Source organism: Ornithodoros turicata, chromosome 10 (genome assembly GCF_037126465.1).
Source record: "Ornithodoros turicata isolate Travis chromosome 10, ASM3712646v1, whole genome shotgun sequence".
Lineage (NCBI taxonomy): Eukaryota > Metazoa > Arthropoda > Arachnida > Ixodida > Argasidae > Ornithodoros > Ornithodoros turicata.
In genome coordinates this window covers 32,488,342-32,514,259 of record NC_088210.1, presented here as the reverse complement: position 1 = coordinate 32,514,259, position 25,918 = coordinate 32,488,342, and the positions used below count along the sequence as shown (strand labels likewise).

The window sequence follows — 25,918 nt, the reverse complement described above, 5'->3', positions numbered from 1 at the left end:
CCGCAGATCATGGGCACAAATACAGCAGAAATAACGAAAGAAAAGTATTCTCCAAGTATTGAACTGAAGCGATAATGGCTCCGGAGAGCAGTAGACTGCTCAAAGAAATCACGATTCAAGTTACATTGCATTAAGTCGTATTTATGGGATTGCTTAAGTGCCATATGTGAATATTTATTCACTGCCTTCTCTTAGAAAACGGTCTGCAAATATACATGCGAATAGTTCTTAGCTGCACGGTCCAAACCAATGCCGGATATACCTGCATCCCTTATGACGAAGCTGTGCATTTTACATAAGCCTACATGTTTATAATGCTAATGCATAAGCGTGTCGATAAGAAAGATAATATGCTTTCGCCATGTAATCTGCCTGTCATGGCAAAAAAAAAAAAAAAAAGAGGACAAGAATGTCGTCTCCTTTAGCAACCACTAACGAGTTCGTCTACGTATTTTTATTTCTTTTTTTTTCATCTTCCTTCTCCTCTTGATTCTCGAAAACGAAAAAAAAAAAAAAACGTTACCTTCGTCTCTGCCGTCTTATTATATATAAAAAAGTGATTCCTGTCCACTTCTGAAACCACTGAGGCGTGCAGAGCGCTGATGAAATCTCTCTATTAGTTAATGACCTGTAAAAAAAATGAAGAAAAGAAAAGAACAACGAATAATAAGCGGAAGAAAAGAAAAGAAACCGTCAAAAAAGCTGACCACAAACGGTGTCTGCACACGCTTTCCGAATGACGTCCTTGCGCGTCACGTCACGCGACATCAACGCGACCACGCAAGTCGACGTCTGGGCCGATGACGATGCGGGTTCTAGCTCTCAGGAGAGCCGTTGCTTTGTAGAGTTGCCCGCTGAGAGGTTAGAGATGCGCTCTGTATATATGGGCTTTCAGGAGAAAGATCGATGAAGAGATACCTGTTGCGGGGATCACGTGATCGTTTTTCGAAGGCTCGGAGGGTGGCTTGGTCGGCAGGTCCGTGTGTGGCGAAATGTTCATGCATTTGACGTTAGGTGGCATCTGACACGCGCTAAGAAACTGACTTCGTGAGACATAGGCGGACAAGAACAACAACAAATGGACTTGTAATGGTGATGTAGTGGATGTTTCGCCGCCAGGGCGGCACCCCATCCCATTGCTTGAGGCGGAGAAGATGGTGAATGATGGTGAATGTTCAGAGTTCACGCTGCTAAGAAGGAGATGAGGGGGGAATATGCTTATTAAGAAAAAAGGAAAGGTTAGCCAGGCAAAGAGCCGGCTTGCTATTCCGAAAAAAAAAGGAAAAAGAGGGAAGAAGGGGAAGGGAAAAACGAAAACGAAAAGGAAGGAGAAAGAAAAAACAACAAACAAAAGATGAGGGCTTGAAGAGCTCGTAGCTGATGGCCCAAGTAATTGGGGAAGGGCAAGTGAGGGTTTTCCAGTGGCTTCAAGTTGGCGCTGGAGGACGCGTCGCGCAGTCGACGAGAATGTGCTGGACAGTACTTGGAGTGTTACAGCAAGGGCATAGCATTGTGTTGTGTACGCGGACATCTTAATTTTTCGGTAGCGAAAACTCCGCAGTATTCGTTGTCTAGTTTTGGTCGTAATTGCTTTGTGGCTTACTAGCAATTTTATTGTGATCACGAAAATGACACGCACAAAAAGGAAGGTTCTGTAGCTGCGATTCTTTGTACTTCAGGCTAAGGTGAAAAGTTGCGCAAAGTTAATTGCTTGCTATAGTTTGCTTCGAGACACAGGTAAAATCAAAATAGAAAAAAAAAGGAAAGAAAAATACCCCCGTCCAGTCTAAAACCTCGTCATATATCTTCCTTCTCCCATCTGGAAATAACATTGTTTTTTTAAACTTTCTCTGCTCGCAAGAGCTGCCACTCGAACTAACCACCTCCACCGGGAGCAATCCTCACGCAATCATTCTTCGCAACTCAACCTCGAGCACACATTCTGCAGTCCTCCACAGACGTGTCGAGTACAATGTGGCCGCCAACAGCGATTTATTTTTTGAGGGACTTCTTTTTTTTTTTTTATCTCCGTACATGGTTATCCTTTCGTGTTCCTGAGTACTCCAAGTCCCCTCGATGAGGAACATTCCTCGCAACCTTCGCGGTGTGTCTGTTATCCGTGTAGCCAAATCGATCATTTGCGAGAGAGAGTTTTTTTTCCCTCTCTCTCTCTCTCTCTCTCTCTCTCTCTCTCTTTCTGCATCCTTCTCGCTGGCGATTCAACAGGTGATGACTCTCCGTCCCCCCACCCTCGCCTCCCTTCTTCCTCCTCTGCAAACCCTTCCTCTCATTAGTCGGTAACTCCGTCGTAGCTTTATCTTTGCTTTGGCGTCGGGATTCGTAGAATTGTCTGTTTTTTTTGTTGTTTTTTTTTTCTCGGCAAGTGAAGGTTTTGGGACGAAAAAGGAAGATATAGGGATAGCGAAAGAAATTTTTGACAAAGGCGCTGTTTCATATATAAAAAAAGGAAAGAAACGCACACAAACTTTTTAACCATTCTTTCAGTACGAATGCGCTGTATATTGTTGGCGCAGTAGTGGGTTGTTTGCGGTTCTTTCTTACCCGTTTTTTGCTTTTTTTTTTTTCGCTTTCCCTCGACTTTGTTTGGATATGCGCTGCGGACAGTTCGGGAAGAACTCCTGTCTCAGAGATCGCTCCATACTGCCTGGTGTGAAGATGTTGGGGCATGTGTTCCTTTTGGAGGACCTCGAATAATAACGATCGACAATCATCGATAACTGTCTCGCATTATCTACCACGTGAGAGCAATGTCATTATAAGCGAGGCCTCGCTAGAAGTTATTTCGCCAAATTTCAGCAAATAGTCTTTTTTTTCGATTTTTCCAGTAAGTTCCCAAAACTGCGACACATAATTCTGAGGACGAAAAAAAGGGGGCAGCACCGATAAAAAACAACCATAGAAGTCTGTCTTTACTCGCGCACACTCTTGCGCTGCAATCACTTTAAATCATGTTCCCTCTTGTGACGCGTGCACTCAGATAAAACGTCATCGGCCATGCCGTTTAGGGCCATTCATTCAATCTCAACAAACGCCATCTGCAAGGCTTGAAAGAAGGGCATGATCAAGGTGCTATCTTAGGAGCACAATTAAAGATAAATGGAGTGCCTTCAATGAATTTGCTTCGCTGGTTCTCGACCCATTTAATTTGCAGTGTCCTCTGGGGAATGCAAGCTATATTAATGCTCCTTGTACCTGATGACGAAATACCAGTACGTGACGACGTCTCGTTGTCAAGGCTTGCCGGTCGCTTCCAATGCATGTCAAACGCCCTCTGTTTTACGCCTCGGGCCTCGAGAGCCCGTTTCATGTTCCATATTCTCTTTCGAGTGCATGTTTTGGTATGCGTGTTTACCGACCCTTGTGCGTGTTTTAAAATTGTCCTATTCAGCGAAAGCTGAAACGGATTGACCATTACCAGCGGCATGGCCGAGCCCGCTGAGGTTTTCCCTGAGGAGCCCTGGGTTTTCCGAAGACTTTCCTGACGAATGTCGGCGCAGTTCCTCCTGAAGTCGGGCCAAGACGCATACTAACCCTCCCTATCCCCCACTCCTTCTTGCTGTGCTCGCTCCATCTCTCCACATCTGTACGCCGCTCATAGCAACAGTTGCTTCCCGGCGCTAACACGAAAAAAAAAAAAAAAACTACTCTCGCTTAGAAGCTCTATCCCTTTCTTCTGCGAACACGAGGGATTTTCTTTCGAAGAAAATCCTCCGAGTGGTCTCTTGAGCCTTGCACAGTCATGCTGAGGCACAAAGCACACGCATCATTGATCCAAAGACACCGAGCGTCTCGTTACTGAAAATAGTTTTCCCACGCTCGAGTTGGAGGACTGTCAATCGGAGCGCGCATTTCCCCGGATGCCTGGCATACTTTCGCTCGCGCGCCTTACGCGACAGCGCGTGCGGCGAATATCGAGCTGCACAGTTCGAAGAACGAGCCCCGGGGAAACCGACACTTCTTCCCGTACTGATCGGTGCAACGGGGAATCTCCGTGGATAGAGCCGTTCCCCGTCGCAGAAATGTCTGGTACGCAAGCAGGATTGTTTATGTTTACTGAAAGGAAGTTTTGGAGTTAGAGCATTTTGTCGTCATTTCCGGTTGTGCATTTTTGTTACTTTGTGATAATGATGATGACGCGTTGGAGCTTTTTGCCGCAACAGCATTTTTTTTTACTTTTGCGAGTATTGCTGCTTTTATTTGTATACATCAACACGTCGGTGGTGGGTTCAAGGTCACGCTGAAGACGTGATATGCGAGATATAGTATATGATATAGGTCACGCTGATATGTCACGTGGTGTGTTTTCGCGCTCTTCCAACCATCCCACATTTCCACGCAGACGATATTTCCCAGCAGACGACATTTCCACGCAGACGACATTTCCTAGCAGACGACAGGGCCGACGGTGTCGTCTGCTATGCGCGCAGTACACCACTCGCGATATTCCGGAGCCGTGCGTATGCTCAACGTAACACGCCGCCATATTCCTTCATGTGAGCAGTTCTTGACTTTTTCTTCCACTAGAATATTCCGTGGGGATGTCGCTCGTGCGAATACACGGTGAACGACGTGTGTCTCTTTCACTTCTTTTCCGCGGCCCTCTAGCGACACCTAGCGGCGACGCGAGTTCACTTTGTGGGCGACTTTGGGTTCGCAAAACTCAAAACACGTACGTATTGGGTTCTGGGCATCGCGCAATGACGACTCCCAATTTTGTTGAGGGCCCCAAAGCCCTTATAGGTGCCCTATTCTAAAAGTATCTATTGGGACTGCCATGTACAACCCGATTTCTCCCCGAATTCCATTCACTATGAAATCCTGAAGTGACGTTTCCACTGAAGACTAACATAGGTGGTCACGTGTAACACATGTAAGAATGGGTCACATACGTTCCCAGCAATACACCCATGTGTGTCAACACTGTCTATGCCTTCGGGGATTACCGCTGCCCCCCCCCCCCAACACACACCCGAAGGCACAACTATCGCCCCCTTTCTCCCTGAATTTTCAAATTTTTCATTTCAATTTCATTTTCATTTTCATTTTCATTTTCATTTCAATTTCATTTTCATTTCAATTTCATTTTCATTTCAATTTCAATTTCATTCAATTTCAAATTTCAAAATAGCCCCCGATTTCCACCCCCTCCCCGTATCTAAGTAAGACATTTAAGCTGAAAACGTCACTCCCTAAGTATACGGCACGTTGCTGCACTATATACATCATCTCCAGCACGCATCATCGACTCAAACCTCGAAGGAGAACTCGCTATCTTCTTGACGACGAATGCACAAATGCTCTTCCAACCGTGTATGCCAATGCAAGCATGCTTGGTATGACAGTCGCGAATGAATCCGGCTGTCAAGCACGACCGCAATCCATTCCCCCGTGTTTACTAAGGACGATAACCTTGAGGGACTTTTCGGGTGTGTGCCGAAACGCTCACGGGGAATAATGCTCACTATAAGGGGTCGGTCGTTGAAGTGCGGTGGCTTTTACCTCTCTTTAACGGTCGATGGTTCATTCTTTTTGCATCGAAAAAGGTTGAATGGTTTCCCATTTTAGTACGTGACGCAGTATGACGTCTGTTTCCATCGGATGTGGTGACAGGTTCGCACTTATCTTGCGTGGAAGCTATGTGGCTCCGCAGGCAGTTGAGTTGTATAGGGAAAGTGTTCGAGTCTGAATGTAAGTAACGCTGGTTTTTACTTTATACTTGTTACGGTTGACGCGCGTGAAATGAAGTCAGCCTGCGCTAGGGGTACGGACGGACGTCTCTGCCAACATGTACAGCCCCCGTCAACCTTAATAATAACGCTGGAAAAAAATTCAGTCTGATTTCCGAGCGCGTTAACAGCCACCCTGGGGCCGCTGGGGGAATGTTAAATTAACAAAATCCTCGCGTTAAACTAACAGAATTATTTTGTTCAATTAAGATTTCCTCGTGGCACCAAGGGTTGCTGTAATCGCACTGGGGAACGAGATCATATTTTTTTCCCAGTGTTACTATTAAGGTTGACGTGAGCTGTACGTGCGCTCAATGTTCAGCTTCGAAGCAGAATAAGTTAAAGTTGCCTGAATTCCGACATTGATCCGCTTTCTCTAATTATTGTAAAAAGCTTCGGATCACGTGACAGTTCGAGCCTCCAAACCATCATCATTCCGGATAATTAAAAATTTTATTGATTTTTTTTTTTGAAAGCATTTGTTAACTTACGAAATGTAGAGACGAACGTAACTTCCGACTCCAGGAATACGCGAAAGTCCGACGGATGTCTCTTGTACGTTCATTCCGGGCCGTTACTTCTTCTCAGCAAGAACCAAATCCGAAGAAGGATGGAGTGGCACGCATGGTTTGTTTTATATGGTTAGAAATGTCACTCGAATAAACCATTTTCCATACACAACCTGCATTCGACCGAAATAAAGTTGTTGTTTCGATTGACCTTGTGATTTCTTCGGATCTGGGAATATCTTCGCGAATCTCAACAGTCAGGTTTTCATCATTCGATGAGCCTTTGGTGAATCTAATAAACATACTGGTTTGGATCAAGCTAATTGCTGTCGGTACCTCATAGATCACCGTAATCTCTTCGCCGATGCTTTGAACTTCCAGGTCCCATTGTTTTTCGATCAATTGGTGCAGACGATAAAGCCCCATTCCTGTTCAAGAGATCGTAGCCCGTTGCAAGTTTGTAAAGTTGGCTTCACCTTATCGAGGATCTTTGTGTGGCAGAGCACGCTTTACAGTTGGAGGGCAATGCTGGTCACACACAGGCATCGAGTAAGAAACACAAGATACTCCTTTTGGCATGGCTTACGTTGGCTACCGTAGCCTTTCTGGAATCCAGGAGGAAGAGTCCAGTGCAAAATTGAGGTAGAGCGCGGGAAGAGAGAGCTTGGATTCTTACGTCAATAAATTACAGTTACCCTTTTATTATTTTTCGAGTACTCTTTCTTTCTTTCTTTTTTAAAGAAGAGACATTTCGAAATCACTTTCTGGAATCGAGCGCTTCAACTCACCAAACGTCCGTGACACTCATTCAAAATTTGTGTCACGCAGTTTTGAAAGACAACGTCCTGTCTACCAGGCAGCTTTTAAATTGGACGTCTAAATCTCACCGAGCTTCAGAGGAAGAAGCAAATCGAAGTCTCATCGACTAGAATGTTACGCAACGAACTTATTGGCTGAGGGAATTTCCCAACCCCTAATTCCTGTCCTCCACGATTTTACGAAGGCTTAAAGAACGTCTTCGTTATGAACGGAAAAGCGAACGGCAGTAACTTGACTCTTTTCTAAAATGACGAAGAGAAAATTGGGCCCCTGAGTTGGTAAGCTGGATTTGAGGATGTGGTGAAGAATGGTGAGTGGGTGTTAAGATGAGGGTGGGAGAATTTCTAATGATACATTATAAGACACATGCAGCATCTGTAACCTTGATGAATCAACGCGCGTACTAGCGACAGTCTTAAAACAACGCCTGTAACCAGGGTACGGTAGCGGTATCTTTTTTTTTTCTTTTTTTTTTTTCGTTGCCGTTGCCGCCTCCGTTACCGACACATATCTGATTCCGTTTCCGTTTTTCCGTTACCACTATTGTTGTTTTCCTTCTCATCCACATCATCATCATCATCCATTCATCTATGTTGTTGTTGTTGTTGTTCCTTCTCATTTTGTTTTATGAAGCTTCGCAAAAACCCTTAATACCGCTACGTATATATTCTAAAATCTATTTTTTGAGGACGTTATGACTACGTGCACACAACATACATATTTTTTTCTTCCAAATTATACATACGTGGTTTCTTTGAACAGCTAATATCATCTTGTTTTTTTGTTTGTTTTTTTTTGTTTTTTTTACGAATGTTACTTACGCCTGCAACTCGCAAATTAGACGTAAGAAATATGCCTTTATGAATAGTATATAAAGTTTTTGCCTGTGCTTTTCGGAGCAAATTACAGAAAGATGTCGGCACAGTCCCCTCGTGAGGTTGGCCCAATACGCATAAAAACACTCCTTTCTCCACTCTCTCTCTCTCTCTCTCTCTCTCTCTTTTTTTTTTTTTTTTCACCTGTCCTGCACAGGGGCTCATACCTGCATTTACTTCGATGTGCAAACGCGCAATAAAAGTCCATTTAAAGTGTTGATCTTACATTATTTCCTCGCAAATTAAATAAAACCTGATGAAACGCGGTCCACTGCATGAAAGCCGATGCGCAAATAAACGGTGGTTTCGGTGTTTTTTTTTAATCTTTTTATCGCGAATTATACGGCGTAAACCTACCATTGACCAGTATCAAATATTGAAAAAAATATCTGCACGACAATAACAACAACAAAAAAAAAAAAAAAAAGAAGAAGAAGAAGCTAGCGTCATTGCCGACTGGTGGCCGTTGATGGTGGTGGGTCGGAATCCTACCACCGGCTGTGCTTTCTCGGGTTTTCCCTGGGTTTTCCGGCTCCTGGCGAAGTCGGCCCAGGACGCACGCTAACCCCCTGTTCCCGCCACTACTTCCTGCTTGCGTCTCTCCCATTTGTTCACGTGTGTACGCCTCTCGTGGCCGCAGTTGCCTCGCGGTGCTAACATGCAATAAATAAATAAATAAATAAATAAATAACAAGAAAAATAGTCCCACGTTCGACATCCATTCTCGATCCCGCCAGGATCACTCTTCTGACCACGAGTTGTATTTTACAGCTTTTTCTCGGTCCTCCTTTCATCATATGATGCAAAATTTATATGATGCAATTATTATGCATCATATGCAATGCATTATATGATGCAAAACATTTACTTGTATTATTTTGTTTGTGTGTTACTGAACATATGTAACCTCGCGTACTAGTTATATTAATATATTCATTATGTGATAGTGCTTGTTGTATTATTAGTTCACACCCCCCTCAGGTAACGCCCCTCGCGGGCATTTGAGGTATTCGCATAAATAAATAAAAGAAATAAATAAAGTGATTAAGTGATTGATTGATTGATTGATTGATTGATTGATTGATTGATTGATTGGTTGATTGGTCACGTGTGGCTCTCGATAGCTGTGTATACCGTCTAGCCCGCAGTGTTAGAGCAGCGTTTTCTAACGCCGGGCGCCGTCGCTGCTTCATTTATTCAGGGAGCCGCTCGGCGTTCGGGTTTTTATCCGCCTGGGAAACGGAGAGTACGCGAGAGATTCACTCGCAAAGCGGTTTGTGGGTGGAAGCAGTTGAAGCGAACGATTCTTCTTAGTGCGTATTATCTTTCGCTTTTTTGTATCATTATTATTTCTAGGATGAGGAACCGCTTTGCGTTAATAATTTTGGTGAGATGTGTCTTTCGGCGAAAAGATGTCTTTCAACGCCGAGGTCGTCTTTTCCTGTTCGCTGATTTTAGTAGAACTTTTATTTAAATTGATTCGTTTAGTTTGAGCTTTTTTTATTAAGTTGAATGTGTAAGTGATAATGCGAGTTAATTAAACCTAATTGGGAGCTTAAATTTAAAGATTTTTTTTTAAATTTCGAGTCGAAAGAAACGGTATGTAATCTGGAGAAGTTAAAATAAGTTGCAAGTTTCTTAAGTTTAAGTGTAAGTATGTTGTAAGTAAGTAAGCAACTACAACAACAAATACGAGCAAACAAAAATACAAACGGAACTAACAAACAACGACAAACGAACTCAAAAGTAAACTACTACTAGTACTAAATCGTGACTATGCCATGGGGTGATTCACCACTTGCGAGCAGTACACTACCCAATTACACGCGAAACATTAGTAAGTCAGTAAGTAAGTACGTAAGTTGTAAGCACTTGAAAGTTGAAGTTGAAAGAGGAGTAGAGAAGTTGAAAAAAGAAGTCTAGAGAAGTGGAAGAGTATGTCTAGAGAAGTATGAGGAAAATTCTGAGGAAAAAAGACTGAGGAAATTTCAATACATGAACTAATAACGCAGTACTGAAAATATAAAAAAATACTGGAAAAATAAAAACATAAAAACAAATCAAAACGACGCCGATGATGTTTATGATGATGACGATAACAACACGTGCTAAAATAATTTGGTAGTGTAGATATTTTCCTGAATATGCGTGAAATGGTGGCGTTCCTATACTCAGCAATGTATGAAAAGCAACGTGGAAGTACGCCCTACGGCAGTCATTGAATTGCTTTTCTTAGTTTCTTCCTTTCGCTTTTTTTTTCTTTGTTCGCCGTTACCAATTATATTTCCAGCCCCTTATCCGTATTTCAATTTTACATTTCTCGTTCTTCTTTCAGCTGTTCGTTCCTTACAGGATATACCTATTTGCATCAATGTATACGTAAGTGGCGTGTGAGAAAGATCAACTAGGCGAACCACCCACGCGCACACCGCCCGAAAAAAAAAATCAAAAACAAATAAATAAGTAAATAAAATAAAATAGAACAATAAAAATAAAGTACGCATAATCATAAAATACAATACTGGCAATAAAATAAATAATTAAAAATAAAAATAAATAAATAAATATATAATAAAAAATATATATATATATATATATATATATATATATATATACACAAGATGATTTGCACGTTATCCTTACTCCTCCTTTCAGTTTAGTGGTGACGTCACATTGTGACGTGGCATGCTCGTAAGCTCCTCCCACGGGTGGTCACCATAGTTTTCATAAAAGAAAATGCGAGGACGACAATGAAGAAGTGTATTCGGGATAAAAGATACGGCCATTATCTCATTGGTAGAAGAAGAAGAAGAAGAAGAAGATGGGTACGGACGCGACCGAATTTCGAAACACCATTCGGGGCTTCGTTTTCGAGCAAATGCTAGAACATACTCGGTAGCTGCACCGAAAAAAAAAAAAAAAGAGAAAAGGTACCACCACCATGGCGGCCAAACACGTTCGTTTGACGTCACGTGAAAGCACCCAATGAGACACGGCGACTCACACGCGTCATACTCTATTCATTTCGTCGACGGCTACTCCCTTTTTAGAAGGCCACTTGGGATACGATAACCGCAACTTATTTTGCAAGAGCCCGACGAAAACCGAAAGCTGGCAACGTTGACGTCAGTGGCATCAGCGCGAGGCCCCCCAGATATTACATAGCCGAGTCAAGACTAGGCTATCTTGAGCTTGATGGGGATTACGCGGGATCTGCACTGTTTGCCAACGTCTCGACGCGACGTCTTCCACGACGCAGGGCTCGTCCCCTGGTGGTGATAACTTACACATATGGAGCCGCGTACACGACAAATAGAATTAAATACGAGAGGCGATAAATGACGTTCTATGGGGTAAACAGTGGGTCTGAATGGAAATGATTTAACGGATGCGGCTGTACATTGTGCCGAGTAAGTTGTTCTGTAACGGGAAGCTTTCGCAACGGGTCTTCATAATGGATAATCGTTCCTTCCAGATTATAACCTCTTTTATGTAGGTTTTTTTTTAAGTTGCACCAAATTTTCTAAAAGACAGAGAGAGAAAAAAAGAAGAAGAAGAATTGCATTGGGACACTTTCAATTTTGTCATTAGCTTAGCTTACCCAGGTCTGCCATTAGGAATAAGGTTGCTCGTGTAGCGAGGTGGCTAATTAGCGGAGATATCTTAATTAACTTTTTAATTAGATGCTCTCGGGGAAATGTGAGATAGCAGAATTGGAGGCAGTCATTATTCAAAGCGACTCTGTTCCTTTAAAATCTCGGAACCTGCGCGCCACGTTGAGATCATCACGCACGTCAGAAACGCAGGGGGAAAACACTCGACCTTGACCTACGGGAGCTTATCTGAGCCGCAAGGCGGTTTATCTGGGCAGTTTATCAGCGTCAACTCCAATCTCTTTCCCCGCCTCCGATGTGGCATGAAAATGCACGCTATATGCTCTCCTCGGCTTTGTTTCGGTTTCGTTTTCGACGCGCTTTGTTTCGGTTTCGGCTCATTTGCGTAGTAAAGCTTGCAAATGGATATCTCAGTGTGGTTGCGCGTTCCAGGGTTTTAAAGAAACAGAGTCGCTTTAAATAATGACTTCCTCCAATTCTGCGATCTCACATTTCCCTGAAAGCATCGAATTAAAAAAGTTAATTGAAATAGCTCTTGTGTTAATGAGCCAAATCACTGCACGAGTAACCTTATTCCGAACGTTGCGAGCTAATGACAAAATTGGATGTTTCCTAATGCACCTCCTTTTTTTTTTTTTTTGACAATTTGGTAGCGAATTCGTCTGTACACGCTTTATTATGATTTTTTTTTCGTGTGTGTCTGCCAACGGATTACGGGTTCAAAACTGTCCAAAAAACGCCAGCAATTTGCTGGCAGGTACAATTGATTGATTGATCTTATTCTTAGGCATCCTTGAGGCAGGTGTTGTGTTCTCGTCTATTGTCTATTCAGACTCAGGACAGTCACTTTCCATTGGTGGCATGATGCTTCGAGGCCTGATATATACTTGAACGTGATGCCTTTAGGGCATTGATCCCTTCATCTCCTCAAGATCCACGAACTAGCAAAATTTTACAAGATTACGAACCGAAAGAATCTAGTATACTCTTTAAAAGTGCACACGTAGTCACAATTTTAGACGTTAGGAGCACTATGTCACCATTATTGACCGATACGGCTATATTGAGTAGGAAATTTTTTTGTGAGAAAATAGTGCATTTTTGTGGCCACAAAAAACAAAAAAAGCACAACTAGTTAGAAAGGCCAAGTTCAAAAGTTGGCCTTTGAACATCGTCTTTGGAATCAAATGGAATTTATAGTGTTCCTGGAATGATTATGTAACGAGTACTGCTAAGTGATTTTGACAAGGGATTAGTTCCGATTCCTGTACCTAATAAAAGGAAAGAATATAAAAAGAAACGAAACTCGACACATGCGATTCATCCAGTGCTATCCGCGAGGACGTAGCAGCCAATGTTGCGTGGCTGCCGAATTATATAGTACGTCTACCAGGCTGCCATTTTGGCCCGCCTTAAGCCGGGTGTGGTTGGGAGACTGATGCATTTCTCAAGATGGTGGGTGGGAAATGAAAGAGATATACTCTACGCGTGCGCAGACCTTTCAAAGGCAACTTCGTTGCAGTGGTCTAGGCCGAATTGGATGGCGCAGCCAATAAAATACGTTTTTATGGCGGAGCTTCGTTTGAGCATGGATACGTTTTATGCGAACAGAGTATTCTATTAATGGGACCTTGAACAGTTTTTTTTTCTTTTTTTTGGAATGTATACACCAGGATTGTTAGATAGATTGGTGTGGTGATGATGGTGGAGGAGGTGGTGAAAGGGCACAGATGTGGGCAACGTTACCACTGACGCTCTGGGGGGAATATGCGTCCTGGGCCGACTTCTAAGGAAACTGTGCCGACATATTCCTATCTAACATCCCTTTGGCCCATTGGACACTGAATATCTCTACGTTCTTTTCTGCATGTCAGCGATGCCCTGTGTAATTTCTTATTTCGTTTCATTTTTAATACCTCAAGCACCCCGTACAGGGTATTACATAAAGGGGGTACATAGCAAACAAATAAAGCACTTTCAAAGCATAAACACTTTTATGTATATAAGAAAACAAGAAACAAAAGGGAAGAAAGGTAAAAAGAATACGCCTGCAAAGAATAGCAAAACGCTCCTATTGTTATGTGCAATCCGATGCTGTAACAATATGAATTTCGCATTCTCTGAATAAAAACAGACCTCTCCGTTTGACATCTTATGATTTCGGGAAGGGCATTCCAGTCTGAGATTGCCGATAATAATGGGGAAAAACGGAAACGTTTAGTTAAGACCATGGGCACGCTGGGTTGCGTGGAGAGGCTTGTGTAATAGAATGGTATGCCTGTGCTCACAAGGGAGGAATGAAGCCAATGTATTCGAAAAACGCGACAGATTTGTTACGTACAGGGTTTGTTGTTACGTCCATAATAGAGTCACTAAATAAGCTACGCTTCAGACTACCGACACTCAGTTCCAAGAGCGAGCAGGCGCCATCTTGTTTCCGTACCACGCTACCCACGCGCACGCGCATTTCTGGCGCACTTCAGCGCACGATGTCATCTATCGTGCACTGGAGAATTGTTCCTTGCGTTTGCAAGCAGCCCATCAAGGTTGACGGCCTTGAGCCCACCTCGACATCCTCGGGACGTCCTCAGACTCATGATCCTCGGGACGCTGTTGTTGACAATACGTGGATTATCGCACAACAATCATATACACGCTTCTCTATCGCGCACAGGGAGCATTATGTTATCCGTCTTTGACCCTCAACTACACTCTTAGAAATGAACTTCACCGCATAGCACGCTCCTAGCCAACCATCATCTCGAATGATATCGTTATCTGCCCTGATTTGTAGAAAACAAGAGGCGTACGCCTTTTTTGTGACAATTATGAACAGCATAAGTGTCACAAAAAAGGCGTACGCCTCCCGTTTTCAACAAATCAGGGCAGATAACGATATCATTCGAGATTATGGTTGGCTAGGAGCGTGCTATGCGGTGAAGTTCATTTCTAAGAGTGTAGGGATAGTCCCGGTGTGGTGCGGAGACAAGATGGCGCTCCTGCTCTCCCTTGGACCTCAGTGTCGATACCCTGAAGCGAAGCTTATTTAGTGACTCTAGTCCACAGTGAGGATAGTCGAAAAGATGCGTTTTTTCGTCATTACCCGCTATTAGCTGTTACGGTCGTATTTCTCGAAATTGCGTCGACACGATCGTTTGAAGGTGGTGGTGGTGGTGGTGGTGATAGGGCTTGCCGTTGTCGGCCTCACGTATGTGGGCAACGTCACGACTCACGCCCTGGGGGAATGTGCGTCCTGGGCCGACTTCTAAGGGAACTGTGCCGACATATGTCTGAAAGCGTCTGAGGAAAACCCAGGAAAAACCCCAGACAGGACAGCCCCGACGTGACATGGCCAGCACGCTAACCACTGAGCCACGGGATCGTCCGAAACTGATAAGGCCACAGTGTGCGAACATGAACGAATGCAAATCATTCGAGTCCTCAGCTGGAAGACTTCACATCTCAGAAAAAAGGCCTCCGGATCGCCAACTCAGCCGGCACAAAAAAGACGCTAACACCAAATGGTTTTCATTATTCATTTCATTTCATTATTTTCATTTTTGCTGTCATTTCATCGGAGGTTCGAAGAAGATTGTTCGTCGTCGTGGGAATCGTCCCAGATCCTCGCACGTGTTATCTTTTTCGTTTTTTTACGTATGTAATGTTGATGTTGGCGAAAAAAAAAATCTACGTGTTTGTCTAGCATTACTTCTCCCGTTCATAATTTCTGTGTGCACTTTTCATGACGATAAGAACGCGAGAAAAATAAATAAACAGGTATCGAGACCTTTCTCATTTGGAGTTTCATCTTGCGTCCCCCTCTTATTATTACTTTTTCGCAGTTCCACCTTTTCCTTTGTCTCCTGACTTTTCGATTAGCTCTCCTTTACAATGTTTTATTTTCCTAAACGCGTTGCTACCGAATCGTTTCTAATTTTCTTTTCCGCGTTTAACGTGTTCGAGCTTGTTGAAGTCTCGTCACTCTTTCGTATAGTCAAAGTCGTGGTCTTTCCAATGCAACATGTTCGTATTCAAACAGACCATAATTAACTGGTGCTTGTGACGAGAGAGAGAGGAAGAAAAAAAAACGAATCATACACACTGTACCAATCAGCTGATGAATGTTTATGATTCTGAAGCTAAAAGGGAACCAACAAAAAGACCTCAATTTCGAGGGAGGGGGTAATTAACAACGGAGCGCAGTAACAGAGTGGTTTGAAGCATCCTTGTGGTGGCTGCAGATGTTTTTTATTTTTTTTATTTTTATTTTTTGTCTGTACGGGTATGTCAGTACCAGTAAAGTCGTCGAGCAAGTTTTGCTTCAGAGTGTCATTGTTCAGAGCACGAGAGGTATCCGGGTCAGGAGCCACTGCTGCTTTTACGATTTCGGCCCTCCTGCATCGTGTGTGGTCGTGGTGCTAGATATGATATGGGACATATTTGACTGCGAAGGGGATTTATTAATTTACGTTCGATACTTGGGTCCAATCTTAGGTACACTGTAAACTTTTTCACACCTTTAAAGGTGTGTGCTATGCGCATTCAATCTGGTTGCGTAACATTGCATCTCCAGGATGATATTTTACAAAATTCGGAAAGCATTACTAAAGATCAAGTGTCAGTGCAAATCTTGCTTTCATTATGCCTTGGATACCGTAGGTACGACCTAATGCATATGTGCATCGCTATCGATAATCGAGCACGCGCAAGTGTCTACAATACTGTTGAACAATGTTGAGACGTGTCAGGACAGAATTTTTGGAGGACAGACAACACTCGACTAAAGAAAATTTGTGCGAAACCGTGCTCCATTATGATGTTACCAAGATTACACCTAAAAAGGCGTGCGCCATGCACGCGGTTACACCTTTAAAGGTGTGAAAAGATTTAGAGTGTAGTATAACTGTAGTGTAATTATACCTAGTTACCACTTTTTGGTGGCAGTAACTGTGAAATATAACTATTAAATTTCCGGATTAGTGCCATATTTGTGCCACGTGTTCGCATGTTCCGAACGACTTTCATCGTGAAGATGATTTTTTTCCAGTGCTCCCGTCGTCTTTTTATTGTGAGAAAGGGTGGGTATGTTTTAACTCAAGTGATGGAAGGCTTACTGACGGTAACTTCACAACGCGACTGCCGCTTTTTTTTTTTTTTTTTTTCTGACAGACACGCTGTGTAATTGCGACTGGGCAGTGCACAAACTTCTTGAGAATTCCATTTACTCGTATTTCGTTCCTCCAAAAGTAACCGGAAAGTAGCTAAACTAATTTAACGTGACAAAATGGCGTATAGGTGCAGGATAGCTTGTGGACGATCGAACTCCGTAAGGTAAAAGCCTCTTAGTCTTGGGCACACCGATGGACGACACGAACACACGACTGAACCCACTGAGTCGTGTGTTCGTGTCCTTGTTCGTGTCCAGACTCAGGTTTTTACATTATGGGATTACTTTAACGTTTAAGTAGTTACATTTCGAAAAGAGTAACTGTAACTCAATTACTATTGTTACGAGATAACTCCAAGTTTGAATGGGTGTCCGTCTTGAAGTAATACCCCTGTCACACGGGCATTTCGATCCTTCTCGAATCCGATCTGCATCGAACTTCCCGAGCACGCTCGAGTTTTGACGCTGCTACACGGCCACTTTCAATGCGCATTGAATGGTTGACCTGTGCAAATGAATAAACGGAACTCATTAATTTCGCGTTTCCTATATAACAGCGATATTAGTGGTAATTTATCGTATACCGATGTAAGCATCATTTGTAGCTTCGCGCGCATGTCGCTCTTAAGTTATGACAGTTCACCGGAGTCGAGGATGCAAATGGCGGCCGTTAAGACGTCTTGAAATTCTCAATCCTGTTATGGGAACTGTCTTGAGTCAAGCAGGATCAAAGTTCGATCCTGCTTGGAAGCGGCCGTGTAGCACCATCCGATCTGCATTGGGTTCAAGCAGGTTCGGTCCAGCAGGATCGAAAATGCCCGTGTGACAGGGGTATAACTTATTTCTGCAAACTACAAAAAAAAAAAAAAAGAAAACATTCCCTGCATCCTCTCTCGTAGCAATTGCAGTATTACGGCCTAAAAATAAGAAAGCCGGCGTCACTTCAGGCCTTTCCTTTTTTTTTTCTTTTTTCGTCTTCTAGGAGTCCTCCTAATCCACCTGCACAGGAGAGCTTCCCACCACGATAAACCAAGCTATAGTATAGCAACGAGGAAAGAAAGGGAAAAACAGGGGAGAAAGGGAAAAAAGGGGAGAAAGGGGGAAAAGGGACGCGGCCGCATGTAAAGGATAGCAAAAAAAAAAAGGGAAGAAGGGGTTGAGACTTTCGTTGCGCGTGTGAGAGTGCGCCGTCGTCTCCGAGACCGAGATTAGTGCGCCAGAAAAGTTGTCGAGCAACACCGAGAGTGTTGAAGGCAGAGCAAATAACCCCGTCGCTATATATTGCTCGCGGTGCAGTTTGCCGACGACTTCTGCGCGTCTTTGACATATAGGAAAACACACGTCAAAAGAGTCGCGCAATTACTGCTGTTACACGGTAAAGAAGTAACTGTACTGAGGCTGGAACACACACACACACACTCTTAAAAATGAACTTCACCGCATAGCACGCTCCTAGCCAACCATTATCTCGAATGATATCGTTATCTGCCCTGATTTGTTGAAAACAGGGGGCGTACGCCTTTTCTGTGACAATTATGAACAGCATAAGTGTCACAGAAATGGCGTACGCCCCCCGTTTTCAACAAATCAGGGCAGATAACGATATCATTCGAGATAATGGTTGGCTAGGAGCGTGCTATGCGGTGAAGTTCATTTTTAAGAGTGCACAGACAAGCGCCACGCGAGCCTCAATGGTGGTGGTGGTGGTGATGGCGATAGGGCTTGCCGTCGTAACAATGCCTTATAGAACGTGAGCGGTAAAAATATGCCAGTCGACGGGCTTTGAACCACTCACCTCTTGATTGCCTAATTGGTATGGCACTTGAGCGTCAATCAAGAGGTGCCTGGTTCAAATCCCGCCGCTGTACGGTTTTTTTTCGACGTCTGCCACATTTCTACTGTACTGATTGATTGATTGATTGATTTGTAAAAGAAAAAAATGGAGATGTTAGTCCCGAACCACTCGGGACTGGCTACTCCAGGACGCATTATTCAGAAAAAGAAGAAGAAGAAAGGGAAGCTACACAAATCTATACACTTTGAAACGGAGTGGATGAAAACACCACCACAAAACTTCTCAATTTTTTCTTTTTAAAAATCAATCAATAAATAAATAAATCGCCACAAAACTTGACACCAAAAGCAACAGTGTATGAGAGTGCACGTGCGAAATTTCAGTGCACAAAAAACAAAGAGCGTCACAAAGTGTCAAAGGGTGTCAAGCGTCACAGTGTCTACTGTACTGTGGTTAGTTCGTTCCGTAAGTTTCTGCGTACCGTGCCCGCGGTTACAGTGTACACTAGTACCGGTACCGGGAATACTTACACCAAGTTTTCTGAATACGTTCCATGAGGTTTGAAATCATTATACACTCTTAAAAAATGGGTGTACTTTAACCCCTTTTTTGCCACATATGTAACACCCTTTTGGAGAGTACAATTACTCTCAAAACGGGAGTCTCCTCACTTCCTCAAGGGAATAGCATAACACCTTTCTCCGTACTGGAGAGTAATATTACTCCCCGACAGAGAGAAGGTGTTATGCTACTCCCTTGAAGGAGTGAGGAGACACCCTTTTGAGCGTAATTGTACTTTCCAAAAGGGTGTTATATATGTGGCAAGGAAAGGAGTTAAAGTACACCTTTTTTAAGAGTGTAGGAACAGATATTTCGACTGTTTCCTTACTCCCTAATGGCTCGTCCCGTATACTCCTAAAAAAAGGGTGTATACTTTAACTCCTTTTCTTATGCCACATATATCAATCCCTTTTGGAGAGTACAACTACTCTCAAAAAGGAGTCTCTATAACTCCCTACTGGAAAGTAACTGTACACTCCAAAAGGGAGTAATATATGTGGCAATGAAAAGGAGTTAAAGTATACACCCTTTTTTTAAAAGTGTTGTGAACGAGTGATTAGGGAGTAACGAAACAGTCGAAATACCTGTTCCTATAATGATTTCAAACCTCATGGAAGGAGACCCCTTAACTCCCTACTGGAGAGTAATTGTACACTCCAGAGGGAGTGATATATATGGCAATGAAAAGGAGTTAAAGTATACAGTGAACCATCGTTAATATGACCCCCGATAATCTGACATACGCGCTTTACGACCATACTCCTGGGGAACAATGCGGTGAAACCTCTGCAAATCCCCCCCCCGTTAATATGACAATTCCGCATTATGACCAAAATTTTCGGGAACGACCATGGTCATAATAACGAGGGTTCACTGTACACCCTTTTTTAAAAGTGTTGTGGACGAGCGATTAGGGAGTAATGAAACAGTCGAAATACCTGCTCCTATAATGATTTCAGACCTCATGGAAGGAGACCCCCTTAACTCCCTACTGGAGAGTAATTATACACTCCAGAGGGAGTGATATATATGTGGCAAGGGTGTACGCCCCAAAAAGGAGTTTTTGTACACCTTTTTGTTTTTTAAACAGTGTAGTCCCTACAGGAATGTCCTTGTATTATATATGACAACTGTTGCGCTAGAAACGAGGCGTTACTATTATTAGACTCTTCCCAAAGTATCGCACAAGCATAAGAATGTTGTGCCCTGGGGGGCCATTTTTCTGAGCCTAGATACGAATGCGCGTCCCGTTTTTTGCAGGAAAGGCACGCGATTTCCGCTTGGAACTTGCCCGGAAATGAGGCAAAACCGGAAGCAGGTCACTTGTGTCGTCGGCGGTTGTATCATGGACTAACTGTGACGCCTTATCGTGCGAACAGACGTTGAGCAGAGGTACATAAAAAGCGTACAATTAAAAAAAAATGTCACAAATAAGAGAAAAACGTTTTCCACTTTTTTTTCTTCTTCTCGTGTTTATGTGAATTGTAACTGTTTACGTAATTGTGATGGACGACACGCGTTTATAGTGTGCAAATACGCTGCGTGGAATTATAGATGACACGTGTTAAAGACAAGTTTGTCAATACGGTGCAGAGACATACGGAGTACACGGGTTGGTTAGTTACTAAACCAGCTTTGATCAGTGTCATGTAATCGTCATGTAATTAAGCGGACATGAGGTGGAGATTTGAATCAACACAGTTTGTCTCGGAGATGTCTCAGTGACTATTGTCGTCTTACTAAACAGCTGTTGCTCGTCTGACGTCAGAACCCTTCGAGGAATATCGGAGCACGAGTTTCCTCTATTAACTCTCGCATCAGTTCAACTCCATTGTTGTTCCTTCATTCTCTGCATCGATGACAGAAAGAGAAAAAACATCCCCTCTATCCGGACAATTGTGTCGCAGCCTGTTGCTTCTTGTCTGCAGGCGAAATCTTTTCACGCAGCGCAACCATTCTCAATTTCCTCACGGGACATACATCCGGGCTCTCTTCTGTGCCATCCTCCAGTCATTTCCTTTGGCGCCACCTTACAGGTTTAATAACGGGTTTTATGCGTCGTTCGATATAATTCGGTTAGTCTTTCGGCGAGGTTTTAGGGCGACGCGTAAACAGAAAGTCGTCGTCGTCGTTGTTGTTGTCGTCGTCGCCAGTAATAGCACTACGAAGAGCTATTCCGGTGTATACGGATGAGCCACTAATGGTAATATACTATCGATAGGAGCGTTAGCGTTAACGGTAAGGCGTGTCGGTGGCGCTAAAGTTAGTGCGTTGATGTGAAGGACCCGTGGACAAGGGACGGCGTTTGTAAGGCAAAAAAAAAAAAAAAGGGGAAAGCGGGAAAAGGATGGTCTCCATAGAGGCCTTGACGACATTCATCCGGCATTCGTTGGCAAAATGTTGTACGTCCTTCTACTAGTGAGGCAAAACTATCGATAAATAAATTGACTATCGATAGTGAATATATTTCCAAAATACAGTCAAACTCCTTTATAGCGAACACCTTTTTAACGAAAATACCACTACAGCAAATTTTTTTGCGGTCCCGCTGGAGCAATATAGGTCCAATAATGGACATCCATTTTAACGAAAATACCTTTACTGCAATTTTTTTTGCTGTCCCCTGAGTTTCGTTGTAAAGGAGTTTGACTGTATACTCATTATTCATGTATTATTGTTATTATTATTATTATTATTATTATTATTATTATTATTCATTATTTTTTTCAAAACTATCGGTGTCGAAAAACTAGTGATATCGTAAAAGCTATCGATAGTCGACTATCGATAGTGTTGAAAAACTGTCGATAGTTTAACGATAATTAACTATCAGTGGCGCTGTTCTTTTGTTTTTCTTTACTATCGACAGCTAGATCTGGCTGTCATTGTCGATGCTTTCGTTCCAGTCTTCGTTTTTCCACTGTCACAATGACAACGAAACACCACAAGTTCCTTCCGTTTAGCTGTAATGTATACGAATGATGCACTGCGAGCAGCGAAAGAAGACGCACATAATAAAATCGTACCCAAGGCACTCATAAGACTTCAATGACAGTCAATCCAAAGCAGAGAGCATGACGTGACCTTGCGGTTTTTTTTTTTTTTTTAGCGGCATGAGAAGCTAAGGGTAAGCGTTGGAGGGAAAGCTCCTCTGAGTTGTGTTGTAAAACTTGTAGGAGTGGGGCATTTCCTTCTTATATTTTTATCTTCTCCCCGATAGTTTTCCGATAGTAGTATCGATACGAAAACCGTACTAGCGAAACGTACTATCGATCGTTTCGCATCACTACACCTTCTACCCCATTTCACAACACTTACTTTATATAATTTCATATAATTTATGTAATTTTAGCGAGCACTAATTCAAGGTTAATCCGTCCGGTACGCAGACATTTTCCAGAAGTTTCCACGAACTCTTCAAGATCGATGAGTACGTCGTGACTCATTTATCTACATGTTTTGCGCCGGCGTATTTGGAAATCCTGGGATTACCTACCCGTGGGAGTTGGTGAATGGGCGGGGCTCATATTGATTAAGTGCTCGTATTAAGCATTAGCGATGACGTCAGTGATTGTCTCGGAGTGCGCTGACCTTCCGTCAGGGACCTTGAAGCACCATTAGTATGCAAATGAAGGTTGATTGAAGTTTTCTTCGGAGTATAATATCGGCCCTATAGGTCTAGCTGGTCTCTGCGGACCTGCATGCAAATTATAAGCTAATTTAAGCGTAATGACGTCGGCGCTGACGGCACATAATGGCAACCGTGGGGTGTGGTTCGACTGCTCCGTGGTATTAGAGGAAAATTGAACGGAGTTTATCGATTTTGGTCTTCCTTCTTTATTTTTATTTTTTTATTTTTGGAGGAAGTAAAAGATATTGTCGACAGTCTCTTTTCTTTTTAGACACAGTGGTCTTATTTTACGATACATTATCGACCTCGTTGGAGCAGTTAGTAGCGTGTCTGCATACTAAATACAAGGTTGCTGGTTCGAACCGGGCCGAGAAATTGCTGGCGGGATACAAAAGTTGCTTGGACACGTCGTCTTCCGCGAGGGTCTTTAAATACGGCTTGCGCTGTGCTGAAATATCGGCACACGTTAAAGAACCCTAATATTAATTCGCTCATAATCAGAGTTTGCCCGACGTACGATACCAAGAAGTCTTACCATAAATTATCAGCGATGATCGCTTAGAAGCACGTCCACAAATAGGGCAAAAATCGTGTACTTACTGACGTGTCAATGTTGCTAGGGAAATAACTCTTCTGTACTATTATCGGCTGATCTTATCAAAACTTACACTTCACTCGAAAGCTAATTTAAACTCGTTGGAAGTTGACAAGAAACGCTAAACGTACGGTGCATGAAGCAAACTTCTCTGTGAGGTTCCTGAGGTATGCAGGCAAAGCACGCTTTACAAGAGCATATAAACATGCGTGTCTCGCACAGCGTACTCTCTCCCTGTCTACGCGTCAGTACACAACGCTTATGGCCATTGTTGCATCGCGGTGCTAATATGGAATGCACACGCAACATAAAATACTGGCGAAATACAGCGCTGCCGAGGTTTATGTCTTTCGAGCAACAGGTCGAACGTGCGACGAGCGCTGTTTGCCCGACAACGACAGCAAAGCAAATTCTGTTCAGTCATACCTACCATGCAACGATCAAAATGAAACAACAACAACAACAAATTTATTTTTAAGATGATGAATGGGGAGTTTCATCGCTCAGGGGCAGTACTCTACCCCATTGCTGATGGTGATGTGGAGAATAAAAATAATGAACCCCTTCACAATAAGGTTCGAAGTCCTCTGGCGTCCAAAAATGTTTTGAAGAGCTTTCAGGGCCATGGGCAAAATGGAAATAACGTAGTATGCTTTGGAATGTTCAACATCTGTCCCTCCATTTCACTCAAGCGCATTAGAGAAGTTGTGTCTGTACGATAATCAGATTACGAGATCAGTCTTTGACGATGCCGGCAGTGACTGCCTTTTTTGGGTGACAAATACGGCGACGGAGAAGTACTACGACGGAAACGCGTATTAGGTGCCGCTGCATGTCGACGTAGTAATTAACCAAATCTGTTCCAATTGGAGTCATTTGGAGGATTAAGTCAAACTTCCGTTAGGGACTTGCCGTCATTGCTTGCGCCATTTGAAACGTCGGCAAAGTATAGTTATTGAGTATCTTAATCGTGCAGACATCTTTGTCTGGCGATAAGATGATGAACGTGTGATAGTGGCGCTCTTGTGTTAACAGGTCGTGCCAACAGGTGTCAGCAGAGATACTGACAGAAATAAATGTGACCAACAGGGAATGACGCGGATACTGGCAGTAATGTCTACGATTGTTTGACTGTTATTTATTTTTTCACGGTATTTATCGGTATTTTATGACAGAAGCGATAATTATCTGTATATCGCGCCAAGTAAGAGATAAAATCCAAATCAATAATGCGCTTTAGACTTGTGATTCCGGAGCACAAAGAATATTAAATAGATTGTGAAAACTTATCTATAGAAATTGGGGTTGCATAGTCCACGGCAGTTTCAGTGATATACTAGACGAAGTTCATTATGCAACGATAATGCGAAAGCTCGTCGTTAAGCTACTCGTTAATCGAGATTAAGAAATACTTATAAAAGGCTGCGTGCACTCTTTATGATTTCTGACGCGACTACTTTTAATACATTTTAACACTTTTGGTAGAGTTTCAATAATCTGTCTGAGGTCAGACGTAAGATTTTACTCCGGTGCGCTACATCAGATCGCACAACCTAGCTAGATTCAATGTCGTAAACAAGTGAGATTGCAAAAAAATAAAAATAAAATAAAAACTACGTTTAGACCTCGCACATGACGATTTTTACTTCAACACTACATACTGCCCTGCCTGCATCGGGATGTGGAAGCTCTGTTCACATATCGATATCAATCACGTTTACACAAAGTGCCTTTAATGAAATAAGACTGCACTCACCCGGTGTCTGTACCGTATGCCTGTAACAATCTTCCACCGTTGGCTTGTACGTGAACGAGAAGAATCCCTCCAAAAACTGCACTATTAACGACGTCTTGCCGACACCCCCGGCCCCTAAAACTACCAGCTTGTTCTCTCGCATTTCCACGCGAGTCTTTTGGGGGAAGCAGCGAACCCTTTTTATGCCACCGTCTTCCTCGTATTCGCAAAGTACGACATTGTCCGAAAGTACCCCGTTTTCCACGGTCGGAAAAAGGGAAGCAGAAGTCTCGTCTGGCAGCGGGAGCGCGCGCGCTAAGCACGCCGTGTCGTCTGCTAACGCATTTGCAGAGTTGGCACCATTTCCGCGGAGGGGCACTGCGATGCGTTGCTAGGATACGTCGGTTTGCGTCGTCGCCCTAGTAACGGGAGGGGAGCTCGCGACCAGAAGCTATAATGGGTACGTTGGAGTTGTAAGGGGCTGCAATTTGTTTGTTGGAGTGCTTGACTGTGCGTGTGTGGCGTCTTTCACGATCCGTTTCCTGTCACCTGCGTTATGTTTCTGATTTCGCGTCTTTGTGTTGGCGCTGTGCATTATAGGCATTGAAGTTTTGCTTATGACAAGTGCAGCTATCTACTCGAGAAGACGTGCCAAAAGAAATGTTTACGGCATTTTACCTAAACTATAGCTAAGCCATGATGGAGAAAGAGCGAGAAAACCCGCACAGCGACGAGGTCAACTGCGAGAGCGACTCAAGCCAGCTTTTTTCGTAAAATAGCTCGCGCACCCAAAGCCCAAGCGGTTTCAGATCTGAATCGCTTTCTTAAAGCTGTCGCGCGTTACATCAGGGGGGGGGGGGAGGCATCAAG

At 43.3% G+C, this 25,918-nt stretch overlaps 1 protein-coding gene across 1 annotated transcript in view; it reads right to left on the bottom strand.

Annotated features, from left to right (window-relative positions):
• The window catches only part of LOC135370598 (ras-related protein Rap-1b-like), a 38,517-nt gene extending 13,150 nt beyond the window's left edge, over positions 1-25,367 (bottom strand). The window contains exon 1 of the mRNA XM_064604367.1: positions 25,070-25,367. Coding sequence (XP_064460437.1) covers positions 25,070-25,211 — 142 coding nt within the window. The 5' untranslated portion in view covers positions 25,212-25,367. The remainder of the gene's footprint in view (positions 1-25,069) is intronic.
• Between the last annotated feature and the right edge of the window lie 551 nt (positions 25,368-25,918).